Source organism: Petaurus breviceps, unplaced genomic scaffold, assembly GCF_028583685.1.
Source record: "Petaurus breviceps papuanus isolate PSGF00001 unplaced genomic scaffold, PetGlider_PUasm1.0 189, whole genome shotgun sequence".
NCBI classification, from domain to species: Eukaryota; Metazoa; Chordata; class Mammalia; order Diprotodontia; family Petauridae; genus Petaurus; species Petaurus breviceps.
The window spans coordinates 5,701,151-5,715,814 of NW_027185809.1; the positions used below are offsets into that span (position 1 = coordinate 5,701,151).

At 45.3% G+C, this 14,664-nt stretch overlaps 1 protein-coding gene across 4 annotated transcripts in view; it reads left to right on the top strand.

Moving 5' to 3' along the window:
• The first annotated feature begins 5,079 nt into the window (after nucleotides 1-5,079).
• Nucleotides 5,080-14,664, top strand: part of TCF7 (transcription factor 7) — a 122,302-nt gene continuing 112,717 nt past the window's right edge. For all 4 annotated transcript variants that reach the window (XM_069091832.1, XM_069091831.1, XM_069091834.1 and 1 more), the window contains exons 1-3: nucleotides 5,080-5,293; nucleotides 5,734-5,800; nucleotides 6,406-6,566. In XM_069091832.1, coding sequence (XP_068947933.1) covers nucleotides 5,084-5,293; nucleotides 5,734-5,800; nucleotides 6,406-6,566 — 438 coding nt within the window. In that variant the 5' untranslated portion in view covers nucleotides 5,080-5,083. The remainder of the gene's footprint in view (nucleotides 5,294-5,733; nucleotides 5,801-6,405; nucleotides 6,567-14,664) is intronic.

Genomic DNA, 14,664 nt, shown 5'->3' on the forward strand with positions numbered 1-14,664 from the left:
TATTTTCCAAAAGCCCTCCCTGACTGATCTGACCTAGCTGGGATCACTCCATTATCCTGCTGGTAAAAGGATACTTAGGTGATTTAGTGAAAACTGGACCCTGTCAGCATTTCTATTCTATAGCAATAATAATTTACATTTACTTAACACATTACGGTTTCCAAGGGGCAATGAGACATACTTTTAAAAGAGGGTTGGGTTTGGAAGAGACTAGAAAACCTGGGAGGGCAAGTTTTGCCTCTAATATATACACCAAATGACCATAGACAAGTCACTTAACCTCTTAAGGTTCCTAGGCAACTTCCTAAAATCCTAAGTGATAAACAGTTATTGACCTGCATCAGTAGGAGTTTCCAGGGAGCCCCCCCCCCCCACCATGCTAATAAAAACAGAAGACTAAATAAAACATTCCAAAGACTTTTCATATATATACTTGATCATCATAAGAACCCTCTGAGGGAGAGGGAATGAATTATTATTCCCATTTTAAAGATGAAGAAACTAACATGAAGAGTGGTTTAAATGACTTACTGAAAGTCTTCGAACTAGTAAGTACCTTTTGTCACTACACCACACTACATTGACTTTATGGGGTTGCTACTATCTTTCTCCTGATTAGATGGGTGTTGTCTCCCTGGACCCTCATCTAGGGTTCTGACTAGAGGCTCCTGTTTCTTTGATCTTCCCCTGTAGCCCTGTCTAGAGTTGGACACATGCTGCCTTCATCAGTTTTATAGCTCAAGGGTTTGAATTCATAGGATCATAAATTTAGAGCTAGAAAAGTCTTCGGAGTCATGGAATATTATTCCCCCTACCCTATTTTTCAAATAAAGAAGCAGAATCTTAGAATCATTTGTTGTCCAGGGTACACAATCAGTATCTGAGGTCGGATTTGAATTCAGGTCCTTTATATTCTAAACCCAGGGTTCTATCCACTAGCATGGCTCCTTAAATTCAGGCTCCCCCATCACAAAGGGTAAAGATATTTAATTGTTCTCTGAAATAAACTTATTATGGATGCCCTGAAAGGGTGAAATAAATTTATTATGGCCCTTCTCTGAGATTAAGTGGTGATGACTTGGGAATTCATTGCTGCCAGGCCTTTTCACATAGTCAAAGACACACAGAGTTTTCCTTCTCTGCCTTTCCCACTACCCACCTCCAACAAGCCTGCCAACAGCAAATATGTGCCTCTACACAACTTGGTTTAACTAAAAGGTTCTCTCTGTATACAAAATCCCCAAACAACATTCCCAGTTGATCTTTCCATCTTCACTAAAGTCCCGTTGGGCTTTTACTGAGCCTCTTTGGAAACCTTGAAGAAAGGAAGGGTAGAACCTTCCCAAATTCTGCTTCCTTCCTACATAGAAAAGAACATTTTTAGCTCTGGGGCAATGTGGGATTTTAAAATTCAACTTCATCAATAAATAAATCAATAAGCTTTTATTAAGTGTCTACTATGTGCCCAGCATCATTCTTTGTGCTGGTGATAAAGAGACAGAAGTGAAAGTCTCTCACCTCAAGGTGCTTATATTCTGTGGGGGAGATGACATGGACACATACCCTGAAAGTCCAAGCACCTCCCCTGCCCTCCCAGCTCAGCTGTTCGCTTCAGCAGAACCAATGCAGCTGTTTTCATGAACATCTGTGGAAGGGATACATGCAACATCTGGACTCCATGGTTCTGGGATCCTGGAAAGAGGGAGAGGTGAAGTGATACACCACATGTCTCCCACTCCCACTTCACCCCAATCCAGTTGCATCTGGAAGTATCATGGGAGCTCCTGGCATGCTATGAGCAAGCGACCTCTCTACCCTGGACCCGCAGGGCTAGGGGAAAAAAAGGGTAATCCTAAACTAGCAAAACAGCTCAGTACAAGTTTCCTAATGCTTGGGGCACTAGTTTGGGGATTGTAGGGCCAAGAGAGGACGGACTCCAGCTCTTACCTCTGAAGTCCTTCCCCACGCAGCTTCACAATTTTCTTCCGGGTTCCTGGGGGTCACTGAATGGAGCCCACCCTGCCACCTCCAAACCAGAACCTGGTATAACATCTGGATGTATAGTCCTCCCCTCCCCAATACCCCACTTCTCCTTAACACATCTGGTCAGCACCTCCAGGGATCTGAACCTGAAAGGGAGGGGTTCTGGGTTAGTGCCTAGGGACCAAACCTTTCTCAGTACTCTTTGATCTGAGGCCAGAACAAAAGGAGAGGGGTGCCCTGGGGCTGGGAGAGGGAGGCGTTGGCCCTTTCCGGTTTTGACTAGTGTTTTTAACTGTGAAACAGAGTCAAGGCACTTGATTTAATTCCTAAACTGGATATTCCCTCTCCCCAGTCAAACTATACAGGGGTCTGTTTACATTGGAGACAAAATGTGCATTTGAAATAAAAGGATTGAGCTTTTATGGAGGCAGATTGAAGTTTTTCTAGCCAGAGCATAGAAGATGGGAATGTATCGAGTGTAAATATAGGCACAAAGCACAAAGCGTAGACGCTCCACCCAACTGAAGTTTTCAGCCGCTATTTCAAAGAGAAGAATTAACAATACATAAAAATAATAATAGAAGTATGAGTCTGAAGAGCTGGAGGTACGGTAGTTTTAGAGATCATTCAGCTGAACGCCCTCATTTTTTTTGGTGGTTATTTTTTTTCACAGGTTGCCAAGAGTAAAGGAATTGTCACCTAACAGTCATCTGACTCCCCGTACTTTGCTAGGTTGGGCTTCAGACCAACTTCTTTCAGAGCACTAGTCGCCACTGGGATCATAGTTGAAGTGCAGAGCCCACTTCCACACCAGGAGTCATGAGAAGAGGTCTTTGGAAAATGAGGTCCAGGAAAAGGGAAGAGATTGTCACCACATGTGGCGATTGTCCCAGATTGCACCCACATCATAAAGTTGTATATGCCTCAAGTATGGTCCCCATTTTAAAGAAGAGACTGAGGCTCCGAGAGAACTAGACCTTCTGAGACGTTGGCATTCTGCACACCCCTCCCCCAGGTCCCACCTCTACACAGCACCTCTCTCGGGCCCTTTGCACACTCATACACCCACTCCCTTGGTTCCCTGTGTGGGAAGAACAAATGGGGACCAGAGCTGCAGAAGTCGCTTCTAGGGAGACTTTTCCAGGGATTCTGATGCTTATTTTTATTTTTGATGATAATGTAAGTGGAGGAGGAAGCACATTCCTAATTCTCCTTTTCCCCCGTGTACTCCTTAACTTGGTTTGAACCCTCGCTGCCAAGCCAAGCATGGTGCAGGGAAAGGATGCTCCTGTCTAGCAAGCTTTCACGCTTTCCTCTCAAACGCTCGTCCGCGTCGCGGGTCTGTGTCCGGCCCTAGGCTGGGGGAGGTCCAGGGTCACTGCCCAGGCGTGTATCACCCAGAGCTTGGGGAAGGCTGAGGGGAGCAAGGCCAGACCCTAAACCCACGCCCCGGCGCTGGCGGGTTTCTTTAAATAGAAACCTATACTTTGCTCCTCACTCGCCCAGGGCGAAGGAAGCCGGGACTAAGCTTTTATGAAGGTTTAAATGCAAATGGACGGATGAGTGACTGCGAGGCAGCCAACATCAAAGGCTCCCCAGAGTCTCCGCATTCATGAGCCTCTTTGTTTCCCCCGGCGAGATTACAACAGGTTTCCTCTCTCAGCCAGGGTTTTATCTCTGTTCTGGCGAGCGCTAAATCTCCGGGCCAGCTTTTCACCAGCAAACTCTGTGTAGCAGCTCCCATGAGCCCAGGCCCTAGGCACCCACCCAAGGTCACACACACACACACACACGCACACGCACGCACACTCAGAGTCCCAGAGCGCTAGGGTTGGTGGCTTTGGGGCTGCTGCCTCCAGCCGTACTGGGGCAACAGGCGACCCGGCAAGTACTGCCTAGCGGTCTATGAAGCCTCTTGTCCCCGCCAGCGTCTCGAGAACTCCGGGACCTAAGCCTTGGTATGTATCCTTGCGGGCACAGGCGGTGCGAGGTAACTGGGAGGGAAAAGGTGCCTCGAATGTGCTAATTCCCACGTTCCGAGGTCGGGGAGCAGCTAGGAGACCCGAGCACTTTCTGATGGCCGGAGAGGTGGAGCGCAGCGGGGACTGGCCGGAGCCGATCCCTGGCGGGGCTACCGGACCGAAGTCCCCCGTAGATCTCTAGAGAACCCCTCCCCCGCTCCGAGCTGTGACTCCCGGGGGCCCTGGATCCCACAGAATCACTGGGATGCTAAAGACCTTTTCGCAGCCCCTCGGTTCTGCAGGCACGCGCGCGCACACACACACACACACACACACACACACTCTCCGTGCTCATGACCCCCAAGCACAGTGTCTGTCTCTCTCACGCAGACGCTCAGGCACACACAGACAGAGAAGCCCTTCATGCAGCCTTTCACTGCCTCCCCCACCCACCTTCCTTCCCGTCCCTTGTCCAGGCAGTCTCCCCCCTCATCCCCTTCCATCCTCCCGACCTGGTGACCCCGGGAGTGGGGAAAACTCTCCCGGAATCTGTAGGAGGAGAGGGGGGCACTCAGCTAGGGCCGAGCTTGCCTCCAGAGACGGTCCCCCTTCCCTCCTCTGCACACCTCCCCATACACACCCCCTCCCCGTCTCTCCACCACCTTCGGGAGCAGACGCCAGGGAGCGCTGGCCCTTTAAGGCCACTCCTCCTTTCCGCCTTCTTGGAGTTAGTGTCCGGGGCCCTGGCCCCGCCCCTTCCCCTCGCGCCCCGCCCCGCCTCTGTCAATCATCGGCGGCGCCTTTGATGTCTGGAGCCCTGCGCTCTCCGGGAGCTCCGGCTGCACTCCGAGCCGCCCGCGCCTCCAGCGGCTGCTGCGCCTCCAGCCTCCCCGAGCCTCCCGCTGGCTCGCTCACAGAGACCCCCCCTTCTAGCCTTACCCTCCCCCAGCCCCGGGGAAGCCGGGCGCCGGCGCGGGCTGGACACGGGTCAACCTCAGCCCTCCCGGGCAGAGGCGCGGAGAAAGGACCCCCCGAGGCCCCGAGGGCGCCCCCAAGTTATTCCCCCGCAGCTGCGAGTGGAAAAGTGAACCCCCGCGGAAGGAGAGCGGGAGCGAGAGCCCCGCGGCCCCGGCCGGACCATGCCCCAGCTGGGCGGAGGCGGAGGCGGCGGCGGCGGCAGCGGGGACGACCTGGGCGCCACGGACGAGATGCTGGCCTTTAAGGATGAGGGCGAGCAGGAGGAGAAGATTCCCCAGGGCGGCTTCCCCGAGCGCGATCTGGCGGACCTCAAGTCCTCGCTGGTCAACGAGTCCGAAGGCGCCGGCGGGAGCGGCCCGGGCCAGACAGAGGTGAGGGGGCAGCCGAGGCGGGGGCAGCCGGGAGCAGGGGGCAGCCGAGGCGGGGGCAGCCGGGAGCAGGGGGCAGCCGGGAGCGCAGGGCGGGAGCCGCGGGGGCTACCCGGAGCAGGGGGGAGCCGAGTGGCCACAGCGAGCGCGTCCCGCGCCTCCTGAGCAGGGCTGGGGGCTCCCTTCTTGCTCTGGAGTCTTTCCCCGCCTTCTCTGACCTGGCCCGGTTCTCCAGCCCTCCCCAGAGCTCTTGTTCTCCTTGGCTCCCTCAGTGCCGGCCGCCGTCTCTGCCCTTCAGTCTCACATACATGTATCAGTTTATTTTTCCTGCTCTTTCCCTCTCTCTCCCTCTGTCTCCGTCCCTTTTCCTCTGTTCTTTTCTCTGTATCTCTCTTTCTCTCGGTGACTGTCCCTCTCTCTGTCTGCCCCCTCCTCTCTCTCAGGCGCTCCGGAGAACCCAGAACTCCCAGAGGCTGTACCAGGACAAACTCTCAGATGCCTTGGAAGAAGGTGAGTATGGGGACCGTTCAGGCCCACCCACTGACTTTCAACTTAATGCCACCATCAGCAGCAGCAGCACTTCAGGGCCCCTGGGAGGGGGCGGGGAGAGCAGTGTCTCCTTCCCCCCAAATCAAAGTGGAGAGTTGACAGAGAGGCTTAGATGGGGGCCTTTTGGGGGCGGGCTTTAAAACCTCAGGGCACCCCCCCCCTCGACCGAGTCATTTCCTGTCCACTGACCTTTCTTAAGAATAAACAGACCCACTCCCCCCCAACCTCCACCCCAGGTGACTGAAACGCTGAGGTGCTTGGGGGTGGGGGGGAATTGGGAACAGTAGCTGGCCAGGGAGGTGATTGGGGATGGGCGATCACTTGGGGATTCAAGGCTGTGGAATTGGGTGATTTCGCAAGGTCCCTAAGACAGACACCTTATCCCTGGCCGAGCTCCCCTCCCATATTTCTGTTTCCACTGACTCCACACACGCCTGGAACCCCGCATGACCGCTTCTTTAAAAAAAAAAAATTATCTTAAGAAAAGCAGAAAGATTCCCTTCTTCTCCCTCTCCCCCTGAACACTTCCAGAGGGGCAGTGTGTCTTACAGCCTCTGGTTTCTCAGGCCTCAAGGCCCAGGACGGCAGCGGCGTCGGGATGTACAAAGAATCTGTGTATTCGGGCTACAATCTTCTGGTGCACTACCAAGCCAACGGAGTGAGTGCAGGAGCCGGAGCCGGAGCCGGGAGTGCGGCCGGAGCAGTCTCTGGGGCTGGGCAGCCCCTGGTAAGTCTTGCCTCAGTTTATCTCCTCTCCTCACCCTGCCTACCGCTTCGGGGCTCTTTGGCCCTAACTGTATGCTGACAGGTGGAGAACACTTGCTCACCTAAAGGGGAAAAAAGCTTCTAGAGAAAGTCCTGAGCTTCAGCCTGGCTAGGAGCTTGATGTACTTCCCAACTTTCTGTGGGCTTCCTCAAACTGTTTTCAGCAGGGGATCCATGGAGACAAGGGGCAGAAGGGAAAATTGGACCTCCAAACAACTGTTCCTTTCCATCCAGGCATACAGCTTTCTGTACAGGGGACAGAATTCTGGGTTTGTCCAGTGCCTTCTTGTTTTTAGGAGCCGTCTCCCATCACCCAGGCCCTATTTCTAGTGAAACCACTGGGGCTAAACAAGTCAGAGAACTTTACCTCAGTTCCAAAGTCAGAATCTATCTAACTCTGAAGGTTTGAGCAGGGCTGAGGGGTTGTGCCAACCTAGGTGATTAAAAATTCCGATTAAAGAATTCTTTCCTAGTTGCACACAGAAGGACCAGAATTAAAACTGGGAGTTACTTCTATCATTTCTGAAACTAAAAAGGCTTTATAAATTACAATTTATAGGCTTTGGGGAATTTTGCATTCTGGGAAACTTGGCTTTCCAATGGGGTCACTTTTGTTAAATTTGGAGAGTGGGGGCTGGAGGAGGATGGGAGCAGTTCTGCTCTATCTGTGCTGGCATTAGTACTTAAAAGTGGAATCTTTGAATTGAGTATGCTTCAGAGATGTGCAAAACAGCAGGGTTAGAGCCAGGTCTGCTAGGAGCTCCGCTATTATGGCAGAAGGCCTCTGCCAAGAACATACCCTTTTCCCTCAGTGTTAGGGTACCCAGGCTAGGCCAGCTGCCTGCTCTGTTTGGGGGCACCTGGGAAATAGACCATATATGCCCAGCCAGTAAGGTGTGTGTGTGTTGTGTGTGTGAGCACGTGCATGTGTATATCTGTGTCTTGTGAGAGATCCTTCTGAAAGAAATTTCATTCTCCTTGCCTTCCATTGTTGTTCATTAGTTGGTACCTAGACTTTTTTGTGGATGGCTCCCATTCTCTAATCCCCATGTTGTATCTAGGAATTGGAATCTGTATATGTGGGTCTCCTGTGCTAAAATGGATTGGACAAATCTGTTTGATACTTTTAAGGTCGTTGGTGTGCTCTGAAGTGGAATAGTTCTACTGTAAAGTATCTGAATACTTACTACTCTTTTGACTTGGGACAAGTTACTTGGGTCTCAGTTTTCTCATTTGCAAAAGGAGGGGGGTTGGACTAGAAGATTTCTCTTAAGTGTTTTCCAACTCTTCACCTTGTGAACTCATATGTGTGTAGACATGAGTTCATCTTGGCATAATGTATGTATTCCTGCAAATTGTATATAAATTGAATTTTCATAAATCGATTCCTGTTTATAATGTACCAAGGAAGCTTATAACTTAAAGGAATTTGGCAGCAAGTCCTTTAATAACTAAGAATTATCTCCTAATTTTTGGACATTTAGATCTCCATAGACCTTGTTTTCTTTTGTTTTTGTTTTTTTCTTTTTGCCTTTTGGAGGGCAATTGGGGTTAAGTAATTTGCCCAAGGTTACATGACTAGTTTTTTTTGTGTGAGTGTGAAGTGTCTGAGGCCAGAACCGAACTCAGGTCCTCCTGACTCTGGGGCCTGTGCTGTACGCACTGCACCACCGAGCCGCCCAAGACCTTGTTTTCTTAAAGGGGGTGTCTGCCCAATTGTCACATAGTACAATAAAATCTCATTAATTCAGACTTGGAATTAGTCATCATTCAGAGCTTGGTGTGACTTTCACCCTTCTTTACCCCAGATAGTACAGTATCTTCAGAGAGAAATGTCAGTCAACAAGCATTTATTTTTAAATAGGAAAAAAAATTATCTTTACTCTCAAGGATCTTAGTCTGATGAGGGAAAGATATGCAAACAGCTATGTACAAATGAAGCATATAAAATTCAGGACGCACTGAAGATCAGCAACAGGGAAAAGGCACTAGCTTTAGGAGGGATGGGAAAAGACTTTTTTGTAAAAGATGAAATCTTAGCTGGGACATGAAGGAAGCCACAGAGGTTAGGAGACAGAGATGAAGAGGGAGAGAATTCCAGGCATGGGGGACAGTCAGTGAAAATGTCCCAAACTGGGAAATGGAGTGTCTTGTGTGAGAAGCAGCAAGGAAGCCAATGTTACCAGATCACAGAGTATGGGGTGGAGGGAGTATAGTATAGTATACTGTGTAAAAAGATTGGGAAGATAGGAGGGAGCCAGATTATAGAGGGCTTTGAAAATCAGAGGATTTTATATGTGATCCTGAAGGAATTGATAGTGTGACTAAAGTTATGGCAAAGAGTGTTTAAACTGTTATCATCTCAATCCAGAGAACTACCAATGGTGGTTATGCATAAAGTCAGCCTTCTGCTAGCTGAAACAAGGACAAAAACGGAACAGTCAAACAGTCAAAGTCAAAGCCCTCACAGAACTTGCTTTCTTCTGGGTAGATGTTACACATACAAGAGTTAATGAAAAGTATATATAAAGCAACAATGTGTGTAATAGAAACACAAGTTAATAGAAAGTTTTTACAAAGAGACAGTCTGTGTAATAGATAGAAACAGCCTCAAGTTAGCCCTGGAATCAAGCCTACCTCTTACCCAAACTGGCCGTCATTTAACCTTTTGGTGGTCAGGGCAACTCTTAGAGACCCCCAGGTGCAAAGCGGGTGTTTAGTGTACACTATTCAGAATTTCCTCACTGGAAGTTCCTTATGCCAATGAAACTACAGGTCCCTACCCCTCCTCCCCCATACAAAGTAATCTGGAGAAGAACACTATCTGTTTATAAATTATAGATTACTATTTTCTAGTGCTTAAGCAGCCAGCAATAAGAGTATCCTAGTTTGAGCTAAATATAATGGAAAGAATCTTATGTTTCTATACATAACTGTATGTGTATGTATATTACACACTACATCGATATGTTTATTTGTACATAGACGCTCTAGCCTGTTCAGGCTGCTAGGTGGCGCAGTGGTTAGAGTGCTGGGCCTGGAGTCTAGAAGACCTGAGTTCAAATGTAGCCTCAGATACCCTCTAACTGTGTGATTCTGGGCAAGTCACTTAACCCTGTTTGTCTTAGTTTCATCATCTGTAAAGTAAGTTGGAGAAAGAAATGGATCTTTACCAAGAAAACCCCAAAAGAGGTCAGGAAGAGTCAGACACAACTGAAACTGAACAACAGACTGTTCCCTAGTTTCCCCTCTGCCTCCACACTATCCCAGTAAGTAAAATATTTGTGTAAATATAGATGTAGAATGAGGGAAGGTATGTGAAAATCTTGTGTACCATACAATTTCAAGAAAACATCATTATCACAATGCTAACTTAAGTGTTGATTATTTTTTCTTAAAAAGAATACCTAAATCAGAATAATTTCTGACTTCCTAATGGAAGTCAGGAGCCTGGGCTTCTCATCCTTGATCCATCAGTCCATTGTATAACCTTGGGTAGGTCTAACTCTGGGCCTTTATTTCCCCATTTGTAAAAATACAATTGACTCTTTGGGGGAAGCTAGGTGGGACGGTGGAGAGTACCAGGTCTGGAGTCAGTAGTGCCAGGGTTCAAATCTGACCAGACACTCACTGTCTGTATCACCCCAGGCAAAGTGATTTAACAGCTGCCTGCATAAAACTGGAGAAAGAAATGACAAACTACTCCAGTATTTTTGCCAAGAAAACCCCATAGATAGTATGGTCCACAGGATCACAAAGAGTCAGACACAATTGAACAACAACAAAAAAAGACTTTTAATCGCTACTCACTTGAATGTTATATATTCTATAATTCTATGAAAGATGAATGACTTCATCTGAAACCTAGCCATGAATATTAAAGCTATGATTTAGAAAAGCTGTTGAAAACCTCTAGTACATTAGATAGATCATTTAAAGAGGACCTATGGAAGAACATGAAAAGAAGGTAGTGTGTTCTATACTTGAAAGAGTGCTGGACCTAGAGTCAGGCGAAACCTTGCTTCAGATCCTGTCTCTAATCAGGTGAGATCATGGGCAAATCACTCAATCTCTCTGAGTCTGTTTTGTAACCCGTAAAACAAGGAATCAATAATAGGCAGAACTATGCAGAGACAAATAAGATAACATGTGAAATGCTTTATAAACTTTAAAGAGCTATATAATATCTGAAATTATCGTAAGAACCAAAGGATGAGAAGAGTTGTGATCGAGCCGCTAGGACTGCCAAAATTGACGAGATGCGGGTCTACCCCAGTTCTTAAGTCAAGACCCCTGAAAGGATTAGATTGGAACACTGAGTAGCAACCACGCTTCTATGTCCTCCCCACAGCTGAGGATGACAAGCAGAGCTTGCTACTAGCCTTTAGGAAGGAATGTCATTCTTGACTCTGCAGTCAGAGTGCAATCATAAGATCATAGATTTAGAGCCAGACTGACCCCAGGGGTCGTCTAGTCCAACCTCTTAATTTTATAGATGATAACATTGAGGTCCAGCAAAGTTAAGAGATTCACTCAAGGTGTTCTTGTTGTTGTCCTGCCATGGCTGACTCTTCATGACCCAGACTAGGGTTTTCTTGGCCTCCTCCAGTTCATTTTACAGGTAAGGAAACCAAGGCAAACAGGGTTAAGTGACTTACCCAGGGTTACCCAGCTACTAAATATCTGAGGCTAGATTTGAACTCAGGTCCTCCTGACTCCAGGGCTGGTGCTCTGTATTCACTGTGCTACCTAGCCGCCCCATGAGATAATATTTGTAAAGCATGGCACCTGGCACATAATAGGCATTATATGAATATTTATTCCCTCCCCTCCCAATAAGACAGGGAATTCAGGATCAAGTTGGTTTTTTTCATATCATTTTAGCCTCATCAGGTACTGTGAGGTAGGCTTATAGAAAATAACTAGCCCAGACAAGTTACCATCTCTTGACATTTTTCTCCCTGGCTGTGACCTGGGAGGGGAGCTAGGACTGGCAAAGATCATTGGCATTCTGGTCAGTGTGGCATGCTGATCTGGTACAAAGGAAAACCTTCCCATTTATCCGCAGGGCATCCTCACAAATCCTCCTTCTAATCAAGGTATCTGGAGACAATAGATGGAGACTGAACTGAAGGATGTGAGCTCTCCACACACCTTATTTGCTATAGGGAAACTTAGCGCTTTATACTAAAAGTACATTTCTTGATGTTTGGAGGGTGACCACAGCTGATAGAGGCCTCAAATTCACCAAATATTCTGGGTGGTTGTAATCTGCTGAAAAGACAAGATACTCAATTGTCTGATTTCAGGGAATACCTCATATCTGTCTATTAGATTTTCTCTGACTCAGTTTCAATCTCTCCCTGTCTACCAACTCTTTCCTGATTGCTTGCAAACATGCTCAGGTCTACCCCATTCATTAAAAAAAGAAAAAAACCTTTCACTCAACTTTGCAGTACCCTGATGCTAACATCTATATCTCTTTTCCCTTTTCATGCCAGACTTATGGAAAAAATCCTCTATATTCACCCTTCTCTTCCTCATCCACAACTTGATTCTCAACCACTTATAATCTGCTTCCTACTTACTGAAACTGTCCACTTCAGTATGACCAAAATCTGTTTTTAAATAAACTTTTATTGCTATATTTTATTTTTTGATAGAATGAGAAATCCCTCTCCCTCCCCCTTCCAGATGGTCATACCATATAACAATATCTTAAAATAAAAATTAGAGGAAAAATCAACAAAATCTAACAATAAATCAAAAAGGTTCGAAAATATATGTAGTGTACTCTATCTGTGGACCTCCCACTTCCATGAAGGATTGAGTTAGTGATGTCTTCTTACTTCTCTTCTTAGGTACCATGCTCACTCTTTGCTGTCTTTCAGCATTCACTTTTGCTGATTTTTACTGTGTTTTTTTCCATTTACATAGTTCTAGTCACTATGTATGCTGTCTTCTTGGCTCTGTTTATTTCAGTTTGCATCAGTTCATGTAAGTATTTCCATGCTTCTCAGTATGCATTGTATTTTTCATGTCTTACACTGTAATAATATTCCATTACATTCATGTACTACAATTTGTTTTTGTTTCCAAGTCTTTGCTACCATAAAAAGTGTTACTATAAATATTTTGATGTGCAAGGAGACTTTCTTATTATCAATAATCTGGAAGGATAAATCTAGTAGTAGTGCAGTCTCTGGATCAAAGGATATTGGCATCTTAGTAATTTTATTTGCATAATTCTAATTTGCTTTCCAGAATTGTTGTACTTATTAATAGTTCTTCCAACCTCAGAGTTGTTTTGATGTACCTTTCTCTCACTCTTAGTGATTTGGAACATTCTTTCACGTAGGTGTTAATAGTTAAAATTCTTCTTTGGAAAATGTTTGTTCATCATCCTTTGACCCCTTATTTATTGGGAATGGCTTTTAGTACTAAATATATTTGTTAGTTGTCTATGTATTTTTGATACTAAAACTTTATATGAAAAATGTGAAACAAAGATTTTTTTCCATTCAATTATTTTCTTCTTAACCTTTTGTTTGTTCAGAAGCTTTCAGATTTCTCATAGTCAAGATTACCAGTTTTATCTTTTATAATTGACTTTATCCCTTGTTTGATTAAAAATACATCTCCTACCCATAGCTGTAAAAGATATATGATCTGCTTCTTTTCTAATTTTTTATGGTATGATTTTTAATATCATGGCTATGTATACATTTAGACTTTATTGTAGAATATTACTTTAGATGTTGGTCTAAAGCCTAATTTTGTCACACTATTTTCTAGTTTTCCTAGCAGTTTTTATCATATAGAGTTCTTTCCTAAGTAATTTATGTTTCCCAGTTTATTGAATACTGGGTTATTGAGGATCATTTTTTCTGATTCTCCCTTGTCTCTGTTCTTCAACCAATACCAAATGGTTTTGATGCCTACTGTTTTGTAATATAGTTTGGAGTCTGGAAGTCCTATTCCCCTTCATTTCTACCTTTTTCATTATTTCCCTTGATATTCAGAATATTTTGTTTCTCCAAAAGAATCTTATTACTATTTTCTTAGCAAGCTTTGTAAAGTTTCCCTTTGATAGTTTGATTGTTATAGCATTAAAACTGCAAATTAACTTTGATAGTTTTGATATTATTATATTGGTATAGTCCAACTAGGAACACTGTTTTTGGTGTTTTGGATTTGGTTTAATATCGATATTGTTTATGATGATAAAAAGTCCCAGCATTCCCATACTTTGTAGGGTTTTTAACATAAATGAGTGTTGTACTTTGTCAAAGACTTTTTTTTTCTACATCTGTTGAGATAATTCTGTGGTTCTGTATGCTAGGTTTTTTTAGCTCAAGTTAAATTGATTATATTGATTATTTCCCTAACGTTGAACCAGCCTTGCATCTTTCATATTCAAATTGAACTGGGCATAGTGTTGTTTTTGTTTTATTCAGGTATTTTGGTCATTTCTGATTGGGCATGGTGGTACATGCTTATAATTCCTACTACTGAGGAAGTTAAGTCTGGTGGATTGTTTGATTTCACGTAGCAGAGCTAAAACTGCTCGGGTGTCCACACTAATTCCCACAACCAATATAGTGAGCCCCCTTTGAAGTGGAGAGCCATAAGGGTACCTTAGGATGGTGAACTGGTCCCACTTGGGAGAAACTGAGATCCAGTCTCAATCATTTGATCCAACTGATCAGTCTTGGCCATAATGATAAGACACAGGGTAAAATGTAGTGTTTATATGGTAAGTACAAATACAATGCTGTAGGAGTTTGGAGAATCTTCTCAGATTCTTGTGAGAAAAAGGCAGCTTCATGGGAAAGGCAGGGCTTAAGCTGGGGAGGGATCTTCAAGGGAGGATAGATTTGGACAGACAGAAATGAGGGAAAGAAAACAACAGAAGAAGTTGTTAGTCAGTTAAACATAGCTTTACTTCATCATATTCCCACAACTTAAAAAAAAGAAACATGATTTATATAATCTATAACATTTCAAGAATGTCTTCATTTCCTTGGCTACAAAGAGCTTTGAAGAATTTAGCTTTATAT